This window comes from Xenia sp. Carnegie-2017, unplaced genomic scaffold, assembly GCF_021976095.1.
Source record: "Xenia sp. Carnegie-2017 unplaced genomic scaffold, XeniaSp_v1 HiC_scaffold_6, whole genome shotgun sequence".
NCBI classification, from domain to species: Eukaryota; Metazoa; Cnidaria; class Anthozoa; order Malacalcyonacea; family Xeniidae; genus Xenia; species Xenia sp. Carnegie-2017.
Window position 1 is genome coordinate 22,395,985 of NW_025813526.1, and position 27,832 is coordinate 22,423,816.

The following is a 27,832-nucleotide window of genomic DNA, read 5'->3' on the forward strand; positions in this document are numbered from 1 at the left end:
TAATACAATTAAAATTAATACTTCAATTACAATGTATTAATGCCAATTATGTTAGGAAAGGCAATAGAGGTATGTTACACAAATGTCTGAACATATGCGAATGGAGACAGATTTAATTCTATAGTGTGGATAAAGTATGGGATAAAATTTTTAAGCACTAACAAACAATATCAGAAATAATATCTAAATGAAATTTTCCATACCATATCAGATGAAGTTGCTTGATCTATCTCCATCGTAGCACGCAACTGCTTTCGTCGTCTATATTTTGTTCTTCTTGGAAGATCAACAGTGGAATCAACTGCATATCGTTTGTATTGCCCTCTTGAACCCATAAGAAAAGCTTAAATTACAAAACCACGAACACAAGTTTTATCAAAAAGCTAAATTTTGACAAATTTTGAGGAATATTCATGACAGACTGCTCAAGACAAAAGGAGAAAGCGTTTGTTCAAGTCAGCTGAGAAATTACTACAATTAACACTTACCGCCATTACCACAGTAACATCAATGCTGAGCTGACATCGCCAAGGTGACAAAGCAAATTTCCTTGCCACTCAAGTAATCAAGTTCAAGTTGTTGTCAGCGTTTTGCAGCTCGCTGTTGTGAAAAGGTGACCAATTGTGAAAGTTAAGGATGAAGTTTGCGATTTTCGATTTTGGAGACAATACTTTTGATATTGGCCAAACATCATGGATACAAGATAAAAATTCTACAACATTTGACAACGAATCCTGGCTCTTTACCCACGAAATAATTGTCAAGTGGCCCATAGACTTCAATGCAGCGAAACGAAAAATGCGAAAAAAATTGATATAGATACAATCAAAACGGAAAGCGAAAGATATCCAGCAAGAATTTTAAAATTTGGAGGTTGGCATTTGATTTTGATTTTTGAAATGCCACTGCAAAAATATAAATTTAAAACGTATAAATATTTCGAATAATCGTTTCTGTATAAACTAAATTTATAAAAAATGAAAGTGACAATATGGCGGACACTTACTTTTTAAAAAAAGCATTGCTGGATATATACCATTTTTTGTCATGAGAATGAGTATCTATACTTTCTCTACAAGTTTAATAATAATAGCTAATCTTTATTGAGGATGCCAACATCACTAAAAAGTGGTTTACAGAGGGGTCCTCTAAAAGTAACTAAATATAATATAACTACTTAAAAATAAAAATAAAAAGAATACAAATTGAAAAATATGAATACAGCAGGGTTTTTCGGATTATAAAAACTATAAAAATCGAAGTATTCTACATTTTATTATTAGGTGACTTTGCCTCCATGGATTCATTCTTAGAGATGTATCTGAAAAGTGGGAAAACTTCAACTCCTAAAAGAGGAAAAGGTCAAAGAATCTCACAAAAGAATTATAAATACCATTCCGACTTCGATAAGGAGGATTATGAAGTCCAGTTTGGTTCACATATAAGTAAAAAAGTATGTTTTTTATCGTGATTGGAGATTACAATCTTTTTGGTATCACTTTTGGATTCCAGCTTTTTTAGAAAGTGCTAAATATTGTACTAAAAAGGCTTTACTGTCTATATGATTGTTTTTATTTAGCCCCCTTTAAAGAGAAGAAAAGTCCAGAAAGATAGTTCAAAGAAAATCTCCTTATATTCCATGGTTAAAGAAAAATATAAACAAACAGAGGTATTCATATTGTATTAATTACTTGATGCTTCATTAGTATTAATATGTCCCGAGGAGTAAAAGATCATTGACTGGTTGTTTTTTAAAGGGACATAGCTTAATGTTAAGAACTAACTTAGGGTTTGATTTGTTAACATAGTGTTAGCTAATCCTGGGTTAAAATTTTGTTTTTGAAAGTAGAGTTCAAGCATTGGCCTAACTAACTCTAAGTTAAGACATTGACCTTGAGTTAAAAAGCGCACGACTCCAAAAAGATCAATTAACAATGTGTTCAATCAAATCAACCAATCACAGATGAGAAACCAGCTGGCAAAAAAGTTGTTTTTCCTTTTTCTATCCATTAAGTACTTTCTCCATAATGGAGGATGGCCATTTTTGGATGTGATTCTTACGTCTATTTACAGCCAACAATAGTTAGAAGTAATGAGTTTTGAAATATTTTCGTGTTTCATAAGCTTTTGTCAATTAATCACAGCTAATGTGCGTTCTTCTCATGTTCAAATATGTTATTTTAGTAAGGCGAGCATTGTATGAGTACTCGTAAAGCACTTTTTTGGATAAATTCATACGCTGAGTTTGAATATATATTTAAACATTGAAATGAAATAAGTCAAACAAAAGTATATGTTGTCGCTACTCGTCTCATAGCACAGGGCAATCTTCTTGGGAATCTTAAGCATTGTGATTAATATAAATGTTTTACTGATTTTTTAAAAGTTTGAAACAGTGCAAAATGAAGAAGACAACTTAAACGAGAATCGTTCCGTAAGTATATAAACTTTTTGCAGTTCTTAGCAGTTGACGTTGCCCAGATAGAGTAAGTTTTGCTTTCTTATTTAACATATTCGAGATTTGCCTGGTGAAAGGGTATTGTCATTATAAATGCCCTAAATTATTGTTTCTGCAATGCTTTGTTTACAGGACAGTACGTCCTTTTTACAGCTAAAAAAAATCGAAAATCGTTTAAAAGAACTTTCCGAAGAATGTAGAAACTTAAAGATACAGACGACAAATTTAGCTGCGCTGATGAATTCTGTGAAAGGTAAATGTTGGATTAGTAACAAGAACTAGCAATGTTTTCAACAATTGAAATGTAAGTTCTTTCATTTTCAGAATTACCGTCAAATGGGGTTATTTGGGACTGTTTTTACATACACATTTGAAATAATGTACCAAGGCATGAAGTATGAATAGAGGTTTTGGTGGTAAAAGTTGAGTAAATAATCATAGTTTTGCATCATCCTCATTACTGCATCATTCATTTTATTTTGTCTCTACACTTTTTAAAAATATGCTTGAGTCCCAAATTACCCCATGTGGACAAAATTGGGACAGCCTTTGATTTTGCTATATATTCTTAGTTTATACCAGCCAGGATTATATGGGACACTTTATGTTTTATAATATTCTCCCAGTTATGTTTTTCATATGTGCAAGCTTCTGGGGTGAATTGGAAAAAGGGTACACTTCAGGAAAAATACACTTTAACTACAATTAGCCGAGTAATTACAGATCAGAAATCATAAATATCCGTATTTCAAATAGTAGCGAGAGACTTGCCGAGCGGAATTCGAATTCGTGTTATTAAAATTAATGCCCAACATAAAGTTCTTATTAGAGCCATAGAAATAGACCAAAAAAAACAAATTGTAAAATTAAATTTATTGTAACGTTTCGTCTTTACTCAAGACATCTTCAGACAAATAATAAATAGGATGTTAAGACATGCTATTTATTATTTGTCTGAATGTCTTAAACAAAACAAACAACTCAATAATTTTGAACATTTTTATTCTATTTCTATCAGAAACTTATGTTGAGCGATAATTCATTACACGAATCCGTATTTCAATTTTAAATCGTAACTAAGTAACATACAACATGGCAGCCTTCGAAGCAGTACCACATGGCAGAGCTTTGAAGAAAAAGGTACAAGCTTTAAGAGGTGTGGTTCATCCACGAATGTCCCAAATTACCCTGTGCAAACCTCTAAGCCAACAACTATCCTCTGACGAAAATACTAGTCATCAGAAAACTAAACCGTTCATCTTAGATTTCAAAGAGATACATAGTGTAACAAAAATTACAGTGTTTGTAAATTTTAGTATTTTCGAAGCGTCGCAACAGCACAATTTTTTTCGTGTCTTAAAAAATGTAGCAAATTCAACAAATATCAAAAATACAAGAATCATGAGATAAAATATTATGATTTAAAGGTTTCACTCAACTGAGAAAAGAAAAAAAACTTACTGGCTTTGTGCAAAAGGAATTTTTTAAATAAATCAACTGGGTGCTTGTCAAAGAGTATGGAATGCAAAGCATTAAATATTCGTCCCAATTTACACCACTGTCCCAAATAACCCCATTTGACGGTACCTATTATTGTCAAAAGCCTGGAAACTTTAATTAATGAACTCCAGTCAAGCAGTACTCTTCAGTCTCGCCACCTGTCAACACTGATTTACCAAAACACCTGTCCCCTTTATGCCTTAAAAGTTCTTGTGATACACCTACGATTGAGGAAAATGATAATACTGGCGACGGTGTGGAAGAGATGGTAAGAATAGTACCTTCTTAGTTAAAATAAAAGTCGTCTATATGAGCAATACCTCAGCACAGTTCAGTAAAAAAAAAGTGTATATCTATAATGTCAAGTTAATATCATTATACGCAATATTGGAAATTTAAGGATATGAATATAGCTACAGGGTGTATAAAAAAAACGGAACAGTTATGAAAACGCTGCTAAAGTTGTGAGTGTGCAAAATTTGCAAAAACACTTGGTTAAAATAGTAAATAAGACTTTATTACTGAAGGTAAAGTTTTGGTGAATAATAGACTTTTTAGAATAAAAATTGTGTTACCTAGAAGCACTGTTGAAGTAGCTTGCACACTTATATAACAAAGCTGAGAAGCCATTGCAACACATGGGGTTAAATTATGAGAGTAGTAGAACAAGGTAACAAAGTTTTGGGAATTTTAGGGTATGCATCGAGAAAGCTTACCTATTCAAATTGCAAGTTATTTTGAATTTTCCCTTTTTAAATTTCATTTTTTATAATTCTTCACTTTTGTATAAATGCGATCTTAAATCAAAAAAAAAACGCGAATATTTACTTAAGTCTTAAAAAATGGCATTTAAAAGGGAAAAAACACAAAATAATCAGCAAATTGGAAGCCTAGCGTTAGCGTACGCTTTAGCCAAATTTTTCGAAACTTTACTTAAATTCGAAGTTAGCTAAAACAACATCTGCCATATTTTAAGCAAATGTGTTTCATTTTAAGAGTCTTGCTCACACTGTTAATTTCAAGGAGTTGATTTAACTCCAGAAGGAGAGTTAATAAAAAGGTAGAGAATGACTCCTATTTTGGAGTTACATCTTAGTCCAAAATTATAGCTCCGCTTTTTGAGTAAGCATAACTCCAAAAGTGGAGTTAAAATAACTCTATAAAGGGTTGTTACAATTCCTATGATTGTAACTAAATCATAATCCTATTCATTGCAAATAATTTATTCATATTTTAGCTTCCTATATAATGTATCATCTTAACTAACACTAACCATTGTGCACTAAGGATTGCGTTCTGATAATGTCAAAACATGTTTGCGCTCAAAAAAATTGTCGATTTTCTTAAAAGAAAATAACATATATTTTTCAAATATATTAAAATGTTTTAAAAATATCAAAAAAACGTTTAGAGCGTTGCTTGAAATCCAAATTTTAACGAAGCACCACGAGGCCCACGCAATATGAGCTTGTTGCCATAACGACAGAATCAATTTAGAGTTATAATTACTCCTGGAATTAAATGTTACGGTTTAAAATAACTCCATTAATTATACTCTGATTTACGAGTTATTTTAACACTTTTGGCCGAGTTAAAATTACTCCAAGTGGAGTAAAATCAGAATCCAATCATATATTGGAGTTAATTTAACTCCAATCTTGGGGCTGAAACAAATTTTTCACTCCGTTAAAAGGAGTTATTTTAATCACCTCTTTGGAGTCAAAATAACTCCTTTAAAATGACAGTGCGGGAACACAATTCTTATTCTAAAAATGGTTATTATTTGTGAGAGTTCTACTATCAGATAAACCATTTAAAGTGCAAATATTTATTGTACCAAGATTTTTTTTGATCTTGGGGCTGATTACTTAAGCGACAATTTCCTAACTGTTCAGTTTTTTTGGTAGCTACACCCGTATAGCAATCAACATATCGGTATTTTTGTGCGTAGTCAGAGACGCCAACTAACAGCACAATTAAGGTGCCTTTTGTTTAAGATAGGCATTCAAAAACAATCCAGAAGATGCTTCTTGACTTCTACTGGATCTCATAAATTTATTTTGGACCAACAGGTGGAGAAGCCAACTAGGCGAACAACTGGGTTGCTGTCTGGTTGCTAAGGTTGCTGTCTTTCAATTTATTTTTGCTAGCGGCCCTGCAGTTTAAAATTCGACCTGATATGTTTCAGGAAACCATGTTATCATGTTGAAAACTGATGAATTATAGAGTCGTAGTACGTTGTAGACAATATCTTGTTCTTCCTAAATTTTCTCTTTTAACGGAACCTAGAACCTAACTCATGCATGTGAAGAAAAAATCGTAGCTATAGCAAATGGTAAAAGCATTAAATTTAAATGGAAAAAGAAATGACACTCCATATAAATTAAACAATATTTATTCCAAACGTTATTCATTTCTATTTAATTTTTTTAAATTTGTAATCTTCGAAATGTCCGCATTTTCTACTGATGATGATACCTTGTAACATGTAACACTTGTCAAAACGTTTAGAATGATTATTCTTTACTTTACACGGAGTGTCAATTGTTTCGTGTTTTAGTAAAACACTTTATAGCAATCGTAATTGAAGGGTAATATAACTTTTTTCAACAATATGCATTTCAAATTTAAGCCTTCTAAATTTTTTATTAGGTAGCACTGGCTCCTGGTATTAAGATTTTGCATTCGCAGAGGGATTTTTTGATTTTACAAGGAAATCCAAAGAACTACACGTATGCGTTAATGGACATAATTTGGTCCAGAGAAGTGTTAGCAACACATTCCTTAACAGGAAAAACGTTTAATGCTCACAAAGATAAAACACCAAAGCCTTCATTGGATGCTCCAAAAGTTGCTGCACTGTGTGGTAAGTAAAGCTTTTAACCTTTATTCTGTTATTTTAAGATGTATAATACAGTTTGTTAATACGGTCAGCCTTGAGGATTTTTTGTGGGATGGCTTTAGAAAATTAGAAATTAATACAGGTCCTCCAGAAAACTACAACATTTAATAGAATATTTGATGTAGTTACAAGTAAATTTGAGATGAATTGCAGCATGTTTCAAGACATATACCAATCCTTGTAAGAATTCTTATATGAATTCCTATAGGTTCTTACAGCATGCTATACGTTGTTCCTATAGGCTCATCGGCCAATTTCCAAAAGGATCCTTTAGGAAGTTTTAATAGGAAGTTGGAGATCTGGTACGAATTCTTATAGCAATAATTTGTATAGGAAAACTTGTAGGAATTCCGACAACGGGATCCTGTTGAGTCACCTGAATTTTTCAGGTTCATGAGATAATTGCTTAAATTGTCCAACAAAGTGCGAAGATCATATCTACATTTAATGGTTTGCAGTGATGAAAATTCGCCCGGAGCGTTGTATTATTTCTTTGTGAACAGACTTTTGCGATTACATGTAAGGAAAAATCGACCTAATCATTGCATAATTTTTTATTAGATCTTTGGTTTTCGTTACTTATTATGTACGATCATTTGTTCACTTGACTGTTTGGTGTTAAGTAATTATTTAAACATTGAATTATTAAGGAAATTGTTACGATCATAAATGGTGTCAAAAATTAATTAAATTTATTAAGGTTTTACACAGCGCAATTAGACCAGAGACTTCACAATTAAGTTAGCGAACATCAAAGAAACGTCTACACCAACACGTTTTGGGAAAACTTGGAGAAGGAAAATGTAATGCATCGGAGCTTATTTCTTAAACGGGGATTAGCTCTTTGATATTATTTGCCTGATGTATTTTTTAGATTGTCAAAGGAGGATCATGACGGAAGGAACCGCTATCACAATTACCAAAAAAATGCAACAATTATAGAAAAAACACGCACGGAGAAATTACTGGAACTTCCAGTGGAAAACCAAGCTATACCAGTAAGATTAATAATTTTAGTGATCTATTTACTAACATTCTACGATCACTGGAGAGTCTGGGCAATTTAGATGGCATAAATGGGTTTACGCAGTGCATGATTTTTAACATGGTTTTGAAAGTGCCATGGCTAGGCAGGAGAATCAGTGGGTATTTGTTAAACAGGCAGTGCGCTTTTGCAGAAGAAGAAACGCGGTGAATCAAACACGACCATTAGCAGTTCATTAAAAGAGAGAATAAACTACGAGACAGTTCAGCAAATGTGTTGTATTCTTAGTAAAAATGTTTATATTGCGATTGTACTCACCACAAAGCTATCGAGTGAAGGGTAATAATCTTTATAATATGGTCAAGACAATGTCTTACTAAAAAAACAACTTTGTTTTAAGTGCACCCTGGAAAGCCGTCGTAAAGTTTAATACCAGAGCCTAACCTCAATCCAGTACTGTGTGGATACTCATAATTCTTGAATATGAGACAAACAATGTGCAGTGGGAGTAAAAAGGTATACGAAGATAAGGAATGGCAAAGTGTACAAATGTGTAAATAAGTAACTGGCTTTATTAAATTTGGAACATATTTTACTTTCGCCTTAATAGACTATAAAAAGTACAGTTATGTTTTGTGCATTTTCTGCTTCGTTTCTGTTAGACACATTACAAATAAAATTTTTACGTTAAAATAACCTAAACAATGAACATTTTCACGCACTTTGGCCTAGCGATCAAATGATATTATTTTACACGAAATGTAAAACTAATGTCAAATATAAGCACCTTAGCTGTGATATTATTATGTCTCAACATAACGTCAACAGTGTGACAGTAGAAGTGCCTCTTTTATTTAAGGAAAATTTTCTTTGTGCACTAAAATTTGCGCAATTATATAACAAAGCTTTACTTTATCTAATCTTTTATTTCATTCCTAATTACATAAGAACAAGTGGACTATGTTAATTATAAATATAAACACTAATATTGTACTGTCTTGCAAGAAATTACTGTAAAATACAGGCGAACAAGGTTTGAAAATAATTTGCAAACTGAAGATCAGATCGGAAATCGTGCTGTTAAAAAGTAGTTAAATTTAACCACGTGGTTAAGTCGGTTGTATAAAAAAGTAATTAGCGCTAACTGCATTTAAAAGGTAGGTAAAGTTAACTATTATATGGAGCATAGTTAACTTTATAAAACACAGTTAATTTTGGCGGCTTAGCTTTCAACATGATGGGAACGTGCATGAACATGCCCTGTGTTCTTCACATCTAACTCATGGGCTTTTGTACAACTCCACCGCATAAAAGCCAGTTACTGTCTGCATCTCTTCATTGCAAATAAAAATAAAATGAGTCAAAGGATGAGGATGCTATTCATTTAGATAACTTAACTTTGTCGTTCACGAGCTTCACGTTGACACGTTTTTTCCAAATTCTCCATTGTTTTACCAAACACCGAGTTCTTCATCAGTTTATATAATCTTATCGAAATTGTTTGCAGCATGTTTTCGTTCGTCGGTGTTAAAGTATATATAGGATTTTAGCAAGGGAGTTTGTTGAAAAACTCCAGAGCCCCAAAGCTCTGGTTTAATATGTAAATATGATGAAAGTTAATAATTAATATTTAATAGCAAAATAATTATAGAGCATGGGCACATGTTGATCTACCTTATTTGAAAGAGCAATTGGAAGGAGATACATGTAATTAATGTCGTTCAGTTTCAATACTGCAATTTTGACAGTAAGTTTGTAGATTAATGGCATACATGCGTAGCACATTTGTTGTTCGAATCAATGTAGAAATCTGACATAAAACTCAAATCTTTTATAGTAAAATGGCCGAAAAAGTACCAAGGAGAGGACGGTAAGCATTCAGTTATTATTGAAACCACGTCCATAGATATTAGAAAGACTAACTGCGCGATTGCTGATAAGGCGTCATATTGCGTAGCAAGTGTCATTGCGAAACCTGGCAAAATTATTGTTACTCATTTACTGTATGTGATAAAATACAGATAATAGGTTTTCCGCCTTTTGCTTCATTTCATTGCCTTATAACTCTTCAGGTTGACAACATTTGTAATCGAATCGTCGTTACAAGTACTTAACGTAATTAAATTAATATTAATGCTACATTTAATATAATTCTGATGAAAATATCATTTGCGAAACTTTCTGTTAAGTGGAAACTTGGTAATTTTGGTGCGTATGCCACCCAAATTGATGATTTTATTGGCTTTTATGAATCATGAAACATATTACTGTAATGGATAAAGCATTTATAAATAGGTGCAGATATATTACAGAAGTATTTTTGACATAAAAACTTAGTACTTCCTACAATGCCCATACTTTTTATAAAACCTCAAATGTCCAATTGACACTGTAGTTAAGGATTCAATCACTAGTTTCTGGTAAAAGATACATTATACTTTTCAATATATGGCATGCAATTATAATGTTGAGTCTAATTGTGAAGCTAAAGTTACATTACAAGCAAAAGTTGACATTGCTACATGCTTTCATGTAGAAAAGGGTAGTTAATTCTTCATGGTTTACTAACAACTAACCAAGCAATAGACAATGCTGAGGGTGGTGTGGCTAATGATATTTCTTTATTTTTTACTGATACTACAATCAGTGGCATATTTAGCAAATATTTTTTGGTCAGGTATTGCATACAAAGACCCATGCCATAAACATCATGATTTTCAATCATACATAAAGTAAGACAATTACTTTATTGAAGTTTAATTTACAAATTTTAAATTAGAAACAAAAATTATAAAGGTTTCTAAGAAGTCAAAATAAAAATTACTGTCTTAGCTTTAGATCTCAACTTTATAATAAAACCGTAACATAGTAATACAACAACAAATATTCTGACATGCATGTACAGGTAAAGATTAAAAGAGAATTAAATTTTTGAACAGTCGCAATATTTCATCATCCCATCCTTGATGGAATTTAAAATTAAAACATTTATAAATCTTGAAACATTTGCAAACCTTTCAAAATAACATGCTTGATCTACATATTTACAATCATGCATCATCAAAATGTGGGAATTTAGTCCACTACAGTAATAATTATTATCCTTTGGATTTTCTTGTAAAAGGACAAAAAGTACAAATAACTTACAAAAAATCTTGACAGGTGAACTTAAGATGCAGGTTTATTCAACAGAATCAGCCTGTGAGCCAAGCAGGAAATAAAAAGGAAAATGTTATTTTTTAACAACAATGCTATACCACTATTTTATTGAGCAGACATAAGGACAATATCACAAGTTCTTACAATAAGACATCAACTCAGCTGTTGCAGTCGAAACTAACATACACAAACCAAAATTGTCATTATGAAGTGTCAATACCTTTAAATAGGACAAATACAACCAAATTATTTTCGGCAGCTGCTTCAGTCAACTCCAAGTAACTAAAAAAACTACAATTATCCATAACATATAGAAACTCCTTGTATCATCATGTTTAGTCCATCAATTAATTTATTTTTAAACCTGGGAAAGATTCCAGTTAACTGTCCATAATTGTGAAATAATCATATAAACCAAGCAATCACATTTTGAGAAAGTGAAACTTTGCACAATATCAAGAAATCCACAAAACTTGCCTTTATCAAAGCTGTCATAAGACTCATCATGCACTTTGTATGCAAACTCTTGTCCAGACTGTAAATTTAATCAGCATTTTTATCATTATATCATACCCTTTCATTATAAACTTAAACCACTGATATGTATGTTACAGTGGATAACGCACCATGTATAAAATCATAGATAAAACAAACATAGATTGCTGACGTGTATACAATTTATACGTTGCCGGCCGTAGCTAATTGAATATTCCAAGATGGCGGCTCAAGCGGGCAAAAGGACTATAATTTCTATTACGAAAATGAGGTTTTTCGCATTTTAAGTCATTGTACCCTTTGCATCCCAAATCTAGCCGCTTTTTTTTGGAAATGGGAAGACATTGCAGAGTTTTTGGGATGTAAACTTGGATGCATCAAAGGAATAACACGACAAATATCGCTTCGTGAAATTGTTAACAAATTGTCACCTGAGACCAATGATAGCTGTTTTCTTAAGTCTTGATTTATTCCAAGTATTTTTATGAGAATGAAATAACTAAAAGTTAAAAATATTGATTTGTGCTTTTTGGACTTCTGATTTAATTGTTAACATACACCAAAAATGGCAGAAACATCCAAATACCTTAATAGTCAAAACACTTGATGCTGAGGAGTCTGCCTGTAGCTTTTTACTACCTACAGACATGCGCAGGTCAAATGTACAATTTTTGAAACTATACATTGCATGTGCATGGTGAGCAGGTTGACTTATTATTTATTTACCAAAGTTTTGGTAGCTTTGGTCAACTGGACCATATCTATTGGCTTTTGGATTGTTTTATATGTTTGTATGGGACTAGACTCTTGAGGTTTGACCCAATATATTAGTCTCACAGGAGAAGATGGATAATAATAAATGAGAATCAATGATATGAAATCGGCTAAAATGCTTTTCAATTGATTCGGTAAATGTTTACAAAACAAAGTGTCATGACTGAATTTGTGTGCATGCATATGATACATATATTAGTCAAGATATGGTTTAGAAGCAGAATTAAATGCTGTTGCAAGAAATGTTGCAGCCATGATATAATGAGACAAATGGATTTCATACTGTTTCATTCATAATGACAAACCACACTCATTACTGTGGCCTGTAGGTGTGTAATAGTTTTTCTCACAAGACCCTAATGTTTGCCTTGATATGAAAAAGTAAGGTACATAACTGTAAAATACTCATATTTTATATGAAACATAAAATTTTTGTCAATTTTGCTTCAGTCATTCAATGTAATACAGTAACACATTTAAAGAAGTCATTGGATCCATGAAACATTGCTTATTTGCTCTTTTGGTTTTGTCCTTCATTATAAATCACCATACAGAAGTTCACATTAAACGAAACTCGGTATTTCTTACATATTAATGCTCGATTTGATTAAAATGACCACTTGGCAAAAATTTGAAGAAGATATTTGTCGTGTTATTCCTTTGATGCATTCAAATTTACATTGCGTAATGAAATGTAGCATAAACAAGGTGAAATACCATAAACATTACATGTCACATGACTTCAACTTCAAGACAAATGTCGGTTGTGCGATGTTGACATGTCGCACCAAACACGACAAGTAAAACATAACTTGCTTTGAAAGGTACAATAGAGTCAAATGAAAATTTCTTTCGCAAGAAATGACAGTATAGACCTGTACTATAAATCACCAATGTGTTTGGGCTTAAAATAATGCATTGTTCGTCATATTGTCGAATGAAAAAAAGGGATCTTCATGGAGCCATAGCTAAAAAATTTCGCCTCAACTTCAGAACTTTAAGTAAAATACGTGTTAAAGTTTGCGAACCGTTACAAATATATTACGTATACGGTATACCTACTTTTTTTTTCCCAATTTTGTAAAATGAGTATATGAGTAAATGCTCCAAATATGCGTGTTTGAACATGCTCAGATGTCATTTGCCAAGCAGTTCGGAACATTTTTTCCATAAAATATATTGTATGGTATTGCAGACCTGCCAATTCTCCCGGTTTCGCCGGGAGACTCCCGCTTTTGCTGCATTTTTCCCGACCTCCCGACAAAGATACTAAATCTCCCGGTTTTTTTAAAGCTTAGGCTTTTAGAAGTTTGTTGCCATTTTTATTCATCGCATGGAAAGAAATACTCGATGAATAGCATTCAAAACATAACGTATTGTAGCCGCGGTGAGCCGGGAACTGGGCATGACATTCATTTTCGTTTTTTCGTATAATTATGCAACACAAAATGGCTGCCAGTTAAAATTTTTGTGCATAACACTTGAGGTAATCATTGCCATTTGCCTAATAAATCAATCTAAAAATATGTCGTATACGAGAATAGAAATCTCCAGTTTTTTTGCCAGATCTCCCGGTTTTTCTGCATTAATCTCAAGGTTTTGTATTCCCTTGGGTTGGCAGGTCTGTATTGTATTATTGACATATTGAGAGCCCGATACAAGTTGCGAAAAACATTGGACCGACATTGTTGCTACGCATCTGCTCCATTGGGCTCTATAAGACCTGGAGGGGCAAAGGGGAATGGACCATTGAGCTCTATAAGACCTGGAGGGGCAAAGGGGCCTGGGCCTCGTGGTCAAAAACATGGCGGTAATGGCGGATTTTGGTGGTCAAAACTTCCACTTTAAATTTTTTTTCAATATTCACTCCCTCCTGATTTCCAATACTGTTTGTATGAACGAAAACAAGTGAGAAAAAAAACAATTACGATACCGACAGCATATCATGTGAAAATAATGCTTCAGCATTGCGTGAAAAACACAGTACAGACACACATCAAAATAAAGAAGATCGACGGTAGAGAAACGCATATTTTGGATGTAACATTTAAGTTATTTTATGACATTTTAGCCTTTTAAAAGTGAAAATCAAACGGCATTCTTTACTAGACCTGTCAATCTCGTCAAACTTATACATTATTTCATGCTTTTGTGTGTTTGACTGTTTGTAAACCGTTTGGTGCACCTATTTTTCTTGCTTCAAATGGATAAATCTGTTTAAAAATGCTCCTAAGGAAGCGAGAAAATGTTTGCTTCAGTCCTACGACATAAGTCAACTAAAAATTTACCATGGATAAGTATCATAAGTGTATTGTCATTACCTGATAAATCTACTGAAAACTCATAAAGAAAGTATGTTGAACTAGAAGAGCTACAAAAAAGAAAAAATTCAAAACACCATGACACTGTTGCTTGGTAATTTGTATTTTGTAAACATCTTGGCAGAATCTTGGATCTTTTACTGAACAGAACTACATTAATTTTCCATTGAAATTACAAACTTGGAAACTAAAGTGCATTGGTTTCTCTGACAAAAACACTGTCTATTGCTGCATGAAGGTAAAATAGTTACTTGACAGTGTAGGTGAAGAAATTTATCAAGTTCTATAGATATTATTGTGCATTACTTACAGTTTTTTGGAATTGTGTAATATATGTCATGAACAAGATATAATTTTTCAAAAATGCTAACCCCTTCGAGCACTACTACTCATCTGTTTTGCTTAAACAACTTACAGCTACCAATACTAATTATTTATATGTACAAACTAACATTTGGGAATTAAATGATAAACAACTTGTTAAATCTTTGTATTTTACATCAAGCCTTTGAATTAGTTCCTTTTATCTCTTGGTAAAAAATATCAATGAATGACTTACAAATCAAGTTTCTCAAAAATAGTATTTTGGACAAAGAAACTAAATAATTGGAAAGGTCGCATGTTGAAGACAGACTTTGCTTCTTTGACTAGGTTGCTTGACCATGAGCAAATTTAAATTTGTTTACAATTTGTTTAAAGAATTCTTTTTATTGATTTCTACTAATTCTTCATAAGACACAAAGAATTTCTTTGCCATCTATTTTTGCTTCCTCTACATTCAAGTTCATTGTAACCAATGCATCCGATGTGAATTTGTGGATCACCTGGAATCATACCAATTATGGATTTAATGAGATGAGACAATGATATGTTTAATTTTTCATGCATATTAATGGTATAATCATAAGCTACTGTTGAACAAAAATTTCAAGGTAGAAACAAATCTTAGCACATTGTTCAACACACTACTTTTATCTTGGTTTTGAAGTAGTAACCTGTTTACTATAACAATAAATATTTCATTTACAGAAACGCTAAGTAGTGCTTTAAAATTGTTAGCATAAATCCAACTTTCCAATCTCATTATAATTGTCTACACTATACAGTCAGTCAAATTGAGCAGGCAAACAGTTTAATAGTTATTTTTATTATACAACATATACCATAGTTCTCCTTAATTTTGCATGGCACTGCATTCACTTTCAACAAAACTCTGCTGTAAACTTTCCCTTCATCTTTTCAAAAAAAAACATGAACAAATTATGCCCCATTTTTGGGAGGTAAACTCAATTCAAATCAAATTCAAATTCAGGAGAGTTTAGCTTGATGCCTTGATGATGATACAAGATGGATGCAAAACTCGATAAAAATTGACAGCTTCGCCACGTCTGGCGAGCGATTAAGTGAAGAACAAACAAGACTGGACCAAAATAACTTTAACTTAAAACTTAGTAGTAGAAACACTCTTCAAGTATCGTGTTAAAAACAAAACAGTAAAACTAATATTGTGCTACTTACCGGAGTCAAGAAATGTTCCCTTTTCTGTCGCTATTTCAGCATCCGCAAACCACAAAAGTTGGCAGTTTAATAAATAAAGTTTTAAAAAAGTGTTTATGTTAGGAAAATAAATAGTTTTGATATTTTCTATACTCGCAATCGTGGTGGTCAAATCAGGGTGGGCGACAAAAATTTTATTTCATGAGCCCGCGTCTCTCCGCTGACTTTGACCACCAAAATCCGCCATGTTTTTGACCACGCGGCCGCGCGCTAATAATTTATACTAATTTTGTTGACGTTTCCCCTCCAGGTCTTATAGAACTCAATGATCTGCTCCCTGCTCATTATATTTGAGTGTTCTCTCTGATATGTATATTACACTGGATAAGGCATCCCGTGTATAAATATAGCACGAAAATTAAAATCTGAAGTTGGCTTATTTGCTTATGACCTTCGGTCCCACTTTACTAGAATTTTCTATTACAAAATCACAGTTTTTGTGTATTTAACCGTTCTACAAACTTTCGATTCCAGCAAAATTTTTATGAAAGAGACAGAATGACCGGCAAAGATCTGTAATCTTAAAAATTTTGACTTCTTGCCTTTTTTTTTAATGGCAGAAAATTGACATGGTACAAAGTCGACCTGCATTGTTTTAAACCAGGGGTCTCCAAACTACGGCCCGCGGGCCAGATGCGGCCCGTTGGGCCTCTCAATCCGGCCCGCAGAGACACTAAAGAAAATATAATAATATTATTAAACAAAACAAACTTTGTGCAGAAAGTTCACGTTATGACGCAAGCCAACTAGCAAGAGTGGCTTACGTCAATTTTTGTCCCAACTTCCTACTGAGACAGAGTCTGTTGACATGCCATATTACACTGCAGTAAGATGGCTAAGTTGTGGAAAAGTGCTTTCAAGGGTTTTTGAGCTAAGGAAGGAGCTATTTTCTTAAATAATGAAGCTTGTGTTATGTACTTCGTTTTATTAAAATATCCGCTCTTTGACCAGCGGTATGCGGTTCGTCGACCCTCAACATGCTGGATGAAAGTTCATGTGGCCCTATGGCTGTAAAGTTTGGAGACCCCTGTTTTAAACCAAACTGGCGATTATATGATTCTATGCGTCTTAAAATATGTGGAAGTATTACAGAATCCTAATAGTACCACCAAAATATTATCTGTAGTGACGTTCATGGAAGGTTGCTACAATTTACGTATTTAACAACATGTTGTTTCGGAATGTTATCGCAAGCATCATAATATTTTCAAATTACGTAGTTGCAAAGCCAAGAAAACAGAGCTTTATGGTTAAAACTCTCTATCTGTTTTCCTTTACATCTCATGAAAATTTTTCCTTAATCGGAAATTTTTAAATTGAATAAAAACGCGAAAACTGTGATTTTGTATTAAAAAGTATATTAAATTAGGACAAATTGGTAAAACATCCACTACGTTTTACAAAAGTTCGAGTGGATGGAACTGCTTTGGATATTCAGTCCATGTATTAAATTTGAGATCAGGAGGCTTTCATGGATCATTAAGTCAGGAGTGTAGGGGGAAGATGAGATAATAGTAAAGTCGTCAAAGGCAGCTGTGTGACCTGATATGTTGATGTGTGATAAGATGCTGGATGTTGCAGAGAATTAAGCTGTTTTCCTGTCAGGGGCGAAATCCCCAGCTGCTCTGAGATTCTAATGTAAAGATGGCGTGTGGTTTGACCAACATACGACGCGTTGCAGCGTCGACACATAAAGAGATAAACAACACCAGATTTTAGGAACTTAGGAATATTATCCTTCAAGAGAAAAAAGTAGGAAATTTGTGTAAAAGGACGGAAAACAAATGTAATCCTTACGTGAGGGAAGACAGCTTTGCATAGGCGGTTAAGTTTGGTGCGTATTTTGGAAAGACTGTATGCCTGTGTAGGGAAGGGAGAAATATACGAGGTTCTTGGGCATGCTGATAATAGGTGGTTTGGGGGAAAAATAACAATTTTATTTATTATTACATTCGTATTGTTCTTATTGTTTTGATCTTTCTTTATTGTTATCATTATTATTAACATTCTTTTTTTATTATTTTTATTCTTTTAAAACACGCATTTTAAAACACCAAGTTTTACATTCTAAGAGAAAGTATCAAAGCCTATGATCAATGGTTCCCTCTGGTTATTACTATTATTATTAAATATATTATTGTTATTATTATTATTATTATTATTATTTGTTATCTTTCGCTGACTTAATACGGATTTTACAACAAAGAAACAAGTCATAACTAATGGCTAAAGTTTCTTTGCTTTTTTTGCTCTTCATGGAAGGCGATTTAAACGTCGGTTAACGAGTTAAACGCATTTCATACAACCTGCCTCAGTTAGCTAAACGCTACGATAAAAGGCGTGCATGCACCGCAGTTTTAACCATTGTTTTACTATCTGTCGGATTAAGAATATACTCGTTGGATGACGGCTAAACGTCGTTTATTGTAAACGGCTTTGGTACAACAAGTCCCTGAAGTATCTAAGTTATATTAATAAGTACAAACTTTAATAATCGTGATTTATGCAGTTGACTTCTGTATGGCTATGCTAAAATATTCTTACTTCATTAATTCACTGTATTCTTACCAAAGTGACGGCGCAACGAAATTGACCCAGGGGATGGGACCGATTACATGAAATGAAAATTCACCACGGACATTGTATTATTTCCTTGGGAAGACTTTTACGATTACATGGAACAAAAAATCAACCTAGTCAATGCACATTTTTCAATACATCTATGGTTTTTGTCACTTATTCATTTTGAATGATCATTTATTCACTCGACTGTTGGGTGTTAAGTAATTATTTAAATATTAAATTATTTAGCAAATTGTTACGATCATAAATGGAGTCAAAACTTAATTTATTTTTTTAAGGTTTTACACAAAAGATGAAGATAGAAAGTTGTTGTCGTACCTAAAAGAAAATAAAAGAAAAGAGTACGGCAAAAGCTTTTGGAAGAAAATGGCTGAAGAAAATGTAATGCATTGACGATTATTTCGTAAAATGGGATCAGCACTTTGATATCATTTGTCTGATCTAAATTTTTCTAGATGATTGAGGGAAGAACTTGGAGTAGCCTGAAATTACGCTACTATAGATATTTAAGTAAGTAAGTCAACTAATAAACACATGTTTCCTTTCAGTTGAGTAAATGTCAAAAGAGATATAATAATTACATGTGAAGAAGATAAATATTTGTTTTCTATGGACTATTAAAGCCTAAGTTTGATTTTGATATCAAGAAACACACATTTAGGCCTTATTTTTGTCTATTTCTTGATTACAGGAAACATGACTGAAGAAAATGAGCCTCAATTGTTGAAAGAGCCATCATGTAAGTTTTTTATGATTTTAAGAGGACAATAACATGGAGCAATTTCAACCCAGGCTTAGTTTGAAAATAGCTTGAAAACGATGGATGAAACCACAGCTTAAAATATTCACGTATGCGTAATTACCTACCTATTGTTTATGGAGACGATAAAAAATTAACGACAACTGTTGAAGTCAATTATTAACAAACTTTAACACAAATACAATCTAACTAGTTCATCCAATGATTTCTCTCAATCTCCAACCATCAACAAAAACGTACCAAAATTTTGGATACCTTATCAAGGCTCATAAGGCACAAAAATTATTTATAACTGTCTTAAAAAATTTCGTAAATGTCTCATCAAACCAGTTTAATTTATTATTTTTTTTGACACAACAAAGTCGCTTTTTTTACTTCCAACAAAAACAAAATCTCACCACTGTCTCGTTTTAATGTCGAGTTACTTCCCCGGTTGTAACAAATCTTACATTGGTAAAAATGAGAGATGCCATAAAACCCGACTTTATGAGACTATTGTACCCTTACTATTGTAGATCACTTCTTAGAAAGCCAAAAAGTGCAGAACATTACATATCACAACAACAGCACACTTGATCATAAAACACTTTTTGAAAAACCTAATTCAAACATTACCTAACTCGTACTTAACAATTATAAAATATGTTCCTCTTACTTACTTAAACAGAAACCGACTTTACTAATGGAAGCACTCTTTATTAAATCACACAAAGCAAAACTTAATAATAGGCTTAAAGCCAGCAAAGAGCTGCCACTATTTGCTTTCACTGCCTCAATTAACTAATACCTCCTATCCAACACACATTCCCGCACTTCCGCTAAAATCATTTAACCCACACTTAAGTAGAGCTTCTGTTGGCTTGTAAATATAGTCTGTTGATGAATTTGTAACAATATCAAAATATTACTTTACAGATAAAATCCCTTTTTTCTTTCTCAAATATTGAGTTAAGCATGAGTCTTTTATTCGGAGTATGGTTCATATTATATTACCCAATCTTAAAACGTAATTAACTTTCATCACTGACCATTATATCTAATGCTTACATTGCATTACTTTCAGTTTCAACTGCATTAAGCAGTACGAAAGACGATGGAAATGAAGAGGTAATTATTTTGAAAATGATTTATCAATATAGACTGCTTTCTAAAGTTCAGAAAAGTAAGAAGATGTAACCAAAATTTTTTTACATTACCCAGTTTAATTTCTGCAATGTTGTACGTCTTGATAAATTTGTATATGCAATCTCTACGACTTCGCACACATTATTAGTGTTTTCTATCGGTTGCTTTTGGCAACTTGACTTTCGCATTTTGTCAGAAAATTTTTGTAAAATAAATAAAAAGCTCTGCTGCTTGAGTTTCAAATTAGCAATGAGACTGAGAATTTAACAGTTTTACATGTATTGTGGTTATTGCCAGTGATAAATCGCCGTTGAGCGTATGGACACAGGGAATGATGTTAGGAATTCATTGTAGTCGAGGAGCAAAGTGGATTTGGTTTCGTCTGTAAACAAGTTCTATGGTTTTAGTTTCCCACGTGTAGAATTGTTCTCTAAACACGAAAAAATCAAATGAATTGACTCAATGACTGAAGTTATATTTTACTGGTGCATGTTTATTATTGCCTGTTATGTTTGTATAAATTATTTCCTAGTACAGCACTGATTCGTTATAAGTACCGCACTATATTCGTTATAAATAACCGTACGTCCTATGTCCCAAGTGCAGGAGTCACCATTTTATTGTGGTGATAGCCGGGAGGGCACGTTGTATATACACTTTGTATATATATATATATGTATAGGAGTGTATAAAAAGTTTTGTCTTTAGTGTACCAAGCTTGTTTAAATTCGCGTGCATGTTTAGTCTGTGCGCGTCCGAGTACTTCAGTTTCTGTCCAGTGAAATGTGCGGTTGTTTCCGTGGGTATGTTCTGCCGGTAGTGAGTTCGGATCTCGTCGTTTTATGGCGTTTTTGTGTGCAGTGAGTCTTTTTTCGATTTTCTTTAATGTTTGTCCTATTTATTGTTTTTAGCTGTCTTTACATGGTATCATGTAGATCACGTCGGTTGTATTATGGATTGTTGTTTTGTCTTTATGTTTGGTAAAAGATGATTTGAGTTTTTGTGTAGGCTTGTGGGCGACGTTAATATTAAATGGTCAAAGAAGTCTGGCAGTCATTTCTGATGTTCCTTTTATGTATGGTAATGTAATGATTTTTACTGTTTCGTTGGGTGTCTTGTTCGTTTTTTCGGTTTGTGTTTTGTTTTGAAGTTTTTTATAATCTTGTTTATGAAGTTTCTAGGGAAATTGTTTTAAATAAATATGGAGTATAAGTAGTTGCGTTCTGTTTTTTTTAGCTTATTCGGTTTTACAATGAGTGTTTATCCTGTTAAAAAGTGTTCGAATGCAGCTTATTTTGTGTTGTGTTGGATGATTGCTGTTGAAATCGAGTATTTAGTCTTTGTGGGCGATTTTGCGGTGTACTTGTGTGTTTAGTGTACCGTCATCTGTTCTGGTTAGTAGGATGTCGAGGAAAGTAAGTTGTTTGTAAAGATCTTCGTTTTTGTGAATGTTATGTTGTTTGTTGTATTGTTTATGGTGTGTACGATTTGTTCAGTTTTGTCTTTCTTGACTATGGCAAAAATGTCGTCGACATGTCTTTTCCATAGTCTCTGATGTTTGTGTTATTTGTGACTGATTATGTTTCGAGGTGTTGCATGATGGTTTCTCCACTGAATTCTCCTTCCAAAACACATATTACAGACAAATTTTAGTCACACCAATGGGGTCACCACTATCCACTTTCCTTGCAGAAGAACTGAACAAATCGTCCGCACCATAAACAATACCACAAAGAACATAACATTCACTAAAGACGAAGAGCACAACAAATAACTTACTTTCCTCTACATCCTACTAACCAGAACAACTGACGGTACAGTAAACACACAAGTAGACCGCAAAATCACCCACATAGACCAAATACTCAATTTCAACAGCAATCATCCAACACAACACAAAATAAGCTGCATTCGAACACTTTTTAACAGGATAAACACTCATTTTAACACCAAAGAAGCCAAAAAATATATATAACCAGTATGAATCTTCACATCCATACCACTAGAAATAGCTAAACAAATTACAAACGAACTACTAACAAACGACAAAATTTGGCAAGCTACAACACAACTAGACAAAAATGACATCCTAGACTTACTCAACATTTGCCCCTCCACTGAATTCACCTTCCAAAACACATACTACAGACAAATTTCAGGCACACCAATGGGGTCACCACTATCCACTTTCTTCGCAGAAGCTGTCATGCAACACCTCGAAACACAATCAGTCACAAATAACACAAACATCGGACTATGTAAAAGATATGTCGACGACATCTTTGCCATAGTCAAGAAAGACAAAACTGAACAAATCGTACACACCATAAACAATACAACAAACAACATAACATTCACAAAAACGAAGATCTTTACAAACAACTTACTTTCCTCGACATCCTACTAACCAGAACAGATGACGGTACACTAAACACACAAGTACACCGCAAAATCGCCCACAAAGACTAAATACTCGATTTCAACAGCTATCATCCAACACAACACAAAATAAGCTGCATTCGAACACTTTTTAACAGGATAAACACTCATTGTAACACCGAAGAAGCTAAAAAAAACAGAACGCAACTACTTATACTCCACATTTATTTGAAACAATTTCCCTAGAAACTTCATAAACAAGATTATAAACAAACTTCAAAACAAAACACAAACCGAAAAAACGAACAAGACACACAACGAAACAGTAAAAATCATTATAGTAACATACATAAAAGGAACATCAGAAATGACTGCCAGACTCTTTGACCATTCAATATTAACGTCGCCCACAAACCTACACAAAAACTCAAATCATGTTATGATAAAATTGAAGGTAGAATTACATAAAAAGCTAGGTGTACGATTACAAATTAGATAAAAGTGCCTTGTGTCTATGGCGACAAGAGGAGACAAGTTCGTTACGTTTGTTGAGTATATATATGTATAAATATCCCAGGAATGCCTGTTAGACAGCATGACTGTTAGTGGAGCATTAATTTAATGGGAGACTCATGTATTCAGATGTGTTTGATTGATTTCTTTTAAAATTAAATTTCTTTAAAACAATCGGTTGCATGCAACAGAATATATGGTTAAACAACCAATTCCCAAATTAGCGTTCAATAATGCGTCTATAAACAACTAGTCCATGATGTAATGCTAATTTTTCATTTAGATGTAAATTCTTATTTAAAAAGCAAACTATGTTTCAATGTTTTGTTAAAGCCAGGATAGATAATAATTTTTTTAAAATCATTTCTGAAAAAAAGATTTGCATATACAGTGCATTGTCACATAAGTTAAGTAAGTCTGCCTCCCGTTATAGACCTTATCCCTTCCGTCGAGGAAATCTTGTCGCCAGACTGGTAGTATGGTAAAAATTCTATTTTTATAATTTTCTTCATTTTTACGTAACAGGAAACAAATATTGATGAGCTCGATATGAGCGAAACCTTTTGTGAATACGGTAAGTATAGCAGAAATGTTTGCTTTATAGTTTTATATAAGGAAGTGTTGTTGGAGAGTAACACTAGGCCATTTCTAGTATGTGCTAATTAAAGTCTTACTGTTTTTTTCTATTTCATTCGAACATCTGTTGTAATAAATTAAAATATGATCGTGTCTGTCAACGTGTCTGAATTATTTGTATATTTTTTCAGTGTTTTGGCTAACGAAGAAATTTTATCCTGCAATATAAATTGTTTTGTGTTCAATCATTGCAATAGGAACAATGTACTAAACAAACAAAGAAATAAAAATATTCCAAAATTTACATAGCAGTACGGCAGTACTAAAACTTGCCAGACTGACAAGGCCACAGCTTTTTCTTGCTCATGCTTAGCGACTTTAAAGATTGAAAGTAATCAAGTTTTGTGAAAAATATAAAACTAGAGTGCTCTAAAAGCATTCTTTAATCATTCTATGTTAATGCTGACTTTTAATCCATCAGGATTCATTGTTTTGTGCATTATGTGACTAAAATATTTTATTTTAGGGCCCATTCACACAAACACTTTAAATAGATTCGAAATCAATTCGAGTCCGTATGAGGGCTAAAGTGAACACTTGTAAGTGATGCAGAAACGAATTCGATCTGAACTAACTTGGGACGCTTGAGAATGTGGTCTCCAATCGTATTAGTTTAGTCTGCATGTTTAGTCATAATGTAAACATGCAACACGAAAAGAATCGGATCAATCTTGATCAATTACGTGTTTTTAGCTTTGTTACCAAACTTTTCATGCGATCACATATATCACGTGATTCTTTCTGCTGTGTTTGCTTGCAGCAATATTTTACAATTCAAAAAGTAACGCGGTGCGACGCTTTGCATTCTTTTGTAAGTATTGCAGCATTTTTTGTATTATACTTGATCTTTTTGCTGATTTTTTACGTTCTTTTGGTATTCCCGTAAAAGTACGCCCATTGCAGTAATCTCCGCCATTTGTTTTCGTTAAATATTGTTATTATCAAAGATTCAAAGATGGTCTAGGAAAGGCGCCAAATTTTATGTCGATCATGTGAAGCAAATGCAAATAGTAATTTTATAAAAAATATAGATGCTAAAGTATGTACCCACAATACCCTATAATTTGACTAAAATACCTGCTAATTAATATCTATCCCATTGAGTTTCTTATGATACTATGTTATCAAGCGAAAAATAATGCGGATAAAACTTTAACTGTGAACACTTGTGTTTTTTCCTTTTAAAAAGAATCGAATTCGAAACAACTAATTTGAGTAGCAAACTAATTAAGTGCGAATTACCATTAGTCCTAGGATGAGAGTTACTTAAAAATATATTTTTTGTATATATCATTGAACTAAAGTACATGGAACGCAACCTCAAGCAAATAATTAAAGACATATCTTACGCCAGACACGCGAGATTTTACCCCAGACACGCGTGTTTTGTGTTTCGAGATTCTCTCTCGGAGTATTACATGATTGACTACAAACGCGTGTCTGGGGTAAAATCACGGCTTAAAAAATTATAATGGTTTTGTATTACAGGTAGTGCTCCCTGTATTTTAGTTCAATGGGATATATTAATGTTGTTACCAGGTTTTTGTGATATTTTTTACATGTTTAAATTATTATATTGTGTAACCAACATATAAATTTTTGCGACAAATATTTGAATAAGGTAAATTACGGAAATCATACGTAGTTCACAAAAATTTTGATTAAAGTGGCAAATTAACAAAGATCATTCAATAAGAATAACAGTTTAACTAAGAATTAGTGTAATGTCCTAGATAAATGCTAGTCAAATAAAAGGACTTCATACAGCAAAAACATGGAATATGTCACACGAACGTATGATGTAAAGAGACATTGTTATGTATAGTAATATAAAAAATGTCGTGTGATGTTCTGATTTAACAAGTTACTCTTTGTTACCTAATCTTAAAAAAATCAGTGACTATTTTGTTCAATGCGTATAACCAATTACTTTCAATCATAATTCAGGAGAAGGAGGAGGAGGTGATGAAGAGGAGGTAATTTTTTTATTACTGATTTATCAAAGCAGCCTGCTTTCTGTAGTAGTGAAATTTAAGACGATTTAAATTTTTTAATCGCTCAATTTAACTTTTGCGATAATGTAGGTCTTGTTATGATTTAATTTATATACGTATATATATCACAAGTCTTTTCTATGTTGGTATACGAATCAGTCATTTTCTTTCATAAACTGATATAAAAGTTTCATGTATAATATCATCATAAACTTTGTATGTTGTTGCAAAAAGAAAACATTCCACTATATGATAAAAGCAAAAAATGTAGAACTTTTACACACAGATCTGTTTATAAAATAATAAGTGTAAAATATTTGCAAAAAGTGTAATGAAATTATTATTGTACGCGTAGTTTACTATATCTTTACAGGATCAACAAAAAATCGTTCGTGCAATAAATAATGTTTTAAATTTTTGTTAGTTCATAATTTTTCTTGCAAGACCGAATGCAGCGTTTTTGTATCTACTAATTTTCTTATTATTGAAGTTAAACGAGCATAGTTTTAAGTATTATTGCACAAATTGATGCATTAATTATTTTTATAATTTTTACGTAACAGGCCACAAATAATATGCGCCATGTGATGGACATGGACATGACGAATTGTGATGGTAAAAAATCTATTTTAACCATTTTCTCCATTTTTCCTGCAGGCTACAAATAATAAAACGGTCGATATGATCGAAACATTTTGTGAATACGGTAAGTATAGCAAACATGTTCACTTTATAGTTGTAATAAGCAAGCTGTATTGTAGAGTATTTTATTTATATTTAACATTAAAGTGATGTCATGTTTTCAACGATTAGCTCGTTTCTAGTAATGTGCTATAGTTTTACCGTTTTTTTCCATATAAGTTAATCACTCGTTGTAATGAATTCGAATACATTGATATATTCCGTCTTCAAATCTCTTATCAATTGTAATTTTTTAAATATACATTTATGTTAACTCTCGTGACTACGTCTCTGAGTTATTTGTACTCATTTATTGTTTAGCCACTGATCTTATAATAGATTTTATGTAGCTTCCATATGTACCAAAAGTAAAGCCTAATTATATAGGCGGAATTCATTTCTGTTTACCCACTTCAGATACAATTACTATAGAAATATATGGCTGATAACGTTTACAAACAAATATTTTAAAATATTCAAGACATTTCGCGACCTTGCTCTTATGTCAAATATACGTCATAGATGAAACAAGTTATGTAAATCAATTTGACATGAAAATATTCCCGATATGTGAAAAATACCGGCCTTCGTATTCATTTGAAAATTGCTCGTCCAGGAAGACATTAATTTGACCCATCTTTGCCAAGATATGACAATTCACAGCTAGGTTGCTAAGTTCAGAGGCAGTAATGATCTAGAATAATATTCAATGCTTAAAATAATATTATTATTATTCATACACAGACATAAAATTGTCTGTGTATGATTGCTCAATGCGGATGTTTTTTAATAATCAGTAATTCAATAACCGAAGAATAATCATTTTCTTATTCTTCGGTTGTAATGTAACGTGTATTTTAGATTTGGAAGAAATGCAAGATAAGTTAGATAAACTTATAATAACCCTCGAATCGACGTCACAAGAAAAGGTCCCTTTTTTTATTTTTTTTTTTACGCTATCTTTGTATGATTCCCATTAAATGTCTTGTTTTTGTTAAAGGATGAAGTAA

At 32.7% G+C, this 27,832-nt stretch overlaps 2 protein-coding genes and 1 long non-coding RNA gene across 6 annotated transcripts; all 3 read left to right on the forward strand.

Annotated features, from left to right (window-relative positions):
• The first annotated feature begins 418 nt into the window (after positions 1 to 418).
• On the forward strand, positions 419 to 3,255 carry LOC124456846. 2 transcript variants are annotated; one of them, XM_047007169.1, is made up of 6 exons: positions 419 to 873; positions 1,284 to 1,453; positions 1,580 to 1,669; positions 2,387 to 2,434; positions 2,591 to 2,711; positions 2,783 to 3,255. In XM_047007169.1, the coding sequence occupies exons 2-6, from the start codon at positions 1,298 to 1,300 to the stop codon at positions 2,830 to 2,832; spliced, it is 465 nt and encodes a 154-aa protein (XP_046863125.1). In that variant the 5' UTR covers positions 419 to 873; positions 1,284 to 1,297; the 3' UTR covers positions 2,833 to 3,255. The 2 variants fall into 2 exon arrangements, with proteins under 2 accessions (XP_046863125.1, XP_046863126.1); XM_047007170.1 differs by having other exon boundaries at positions 2,612 to 2,711.
• Positions 3,256 to 3,502: 247 nt separating this feature from the next.
• LOC124456849 lies at positions 3,503 to 8,722 on the forward strand. Of its 3 annotated transcripts, XR_006952505.1 has the most exons (5): positions 3,503 to 4,226; positions 6,031 to 6,079; positions 6,611 to 6,824; positions 7,735 to 7,858; positions 8,246 to 8,722. XR_006952505.1 is itself a non-coding variant. In XM_047007174.1 (4 exons), the coding sequence occupies exons 1-4, from the start codon at positions 4,195 to 4,197 to the stop codon at positions 7,176 to 7,178; spliced, it is 372 nt and encodes a 123-aa protein (XP_046863130.1). In that variant the 5' UTR covers positions 3,503 to 4,194; the 3' UTR covers positions 7,179 to 7,389. The 3 variants fall into 3 exon arrangements, 1 of the variants encoding a protein (XP_046863130.1); XM_047007174.1 differs by lacking the exons at positions 7,735 to 7,858; positions 8,246 to 8,722 and adding an exon at positions 7,102 to 7,389; XR_006952506.1 differs by lacking the exons at positions 3,503 to 4,226; positions 6,031 to 6,079; positions 6,611 to 6,824 and adding an exon at positions 7,583 to 7,663.
• A 10,723-nt stretch (positions 8,723 to 19,445) lies between these two features.
• Positions 19,446 to 27,720, forward strand: LOC124456860. Its single transcript, XR_006952520.1, has 6 exons — positions 19,446 to 19,473; positions 20,558 to 20,601; positions 24,037 to 24,085; positions 26,095 to 26,123; positions 26,799 to 26,847; positions 27,684 to 27,720. It is a non-coding gene; the product is annotated as an uncharacterized LOC124456860 (long non-coding RNA).
• The last annotated feature ends 112 nt before the right edge of the window (positions 27,721 to 27,832 follow it).

Coding starts and splice junctions, on each gene's coding strand:
- LOC124456846 (XM_047007169.1), top strand. CDS start 1,298: ATGGATTCATTCTTAGAGATGTATCTGAAAAGTGGGAAAACTTCAACT. Junction 1,454..1,579: donor GTTCACATATAAGTAAAAAA/GTATGTTTTTTA, acceptor GTTTTTATTTAG/CCCCCTTTAAAGAGAAGAAA. Junction 1,670..2,386: donor AAAAATATAAACAAACAGAG/GTATTCATATTG, acceptor ATTTTTTAAAAG/TTTGAAACAGTGCAAAATGA.
- LOC124456849 (XM_047007174.1), top strand. CDS start 4,195: ATGATAATACTGGCGACGGTGTGGAAGAGATG. Junction 6,080..6,610: donor GTTGCTGTCTGGTTGCTAAG/GTTGCTGTCTTT, acceptor ATTTTTTATTAG/GTAGCACTGGCTCCTGGTAT. Junction 6,825..7,101: donor AAAAGTTGCTGCACTGTGTG/GTAAGTAAAGCT, acceptor TTGTTCCTATAG/GCTCATCGGCCAATTTCCAA.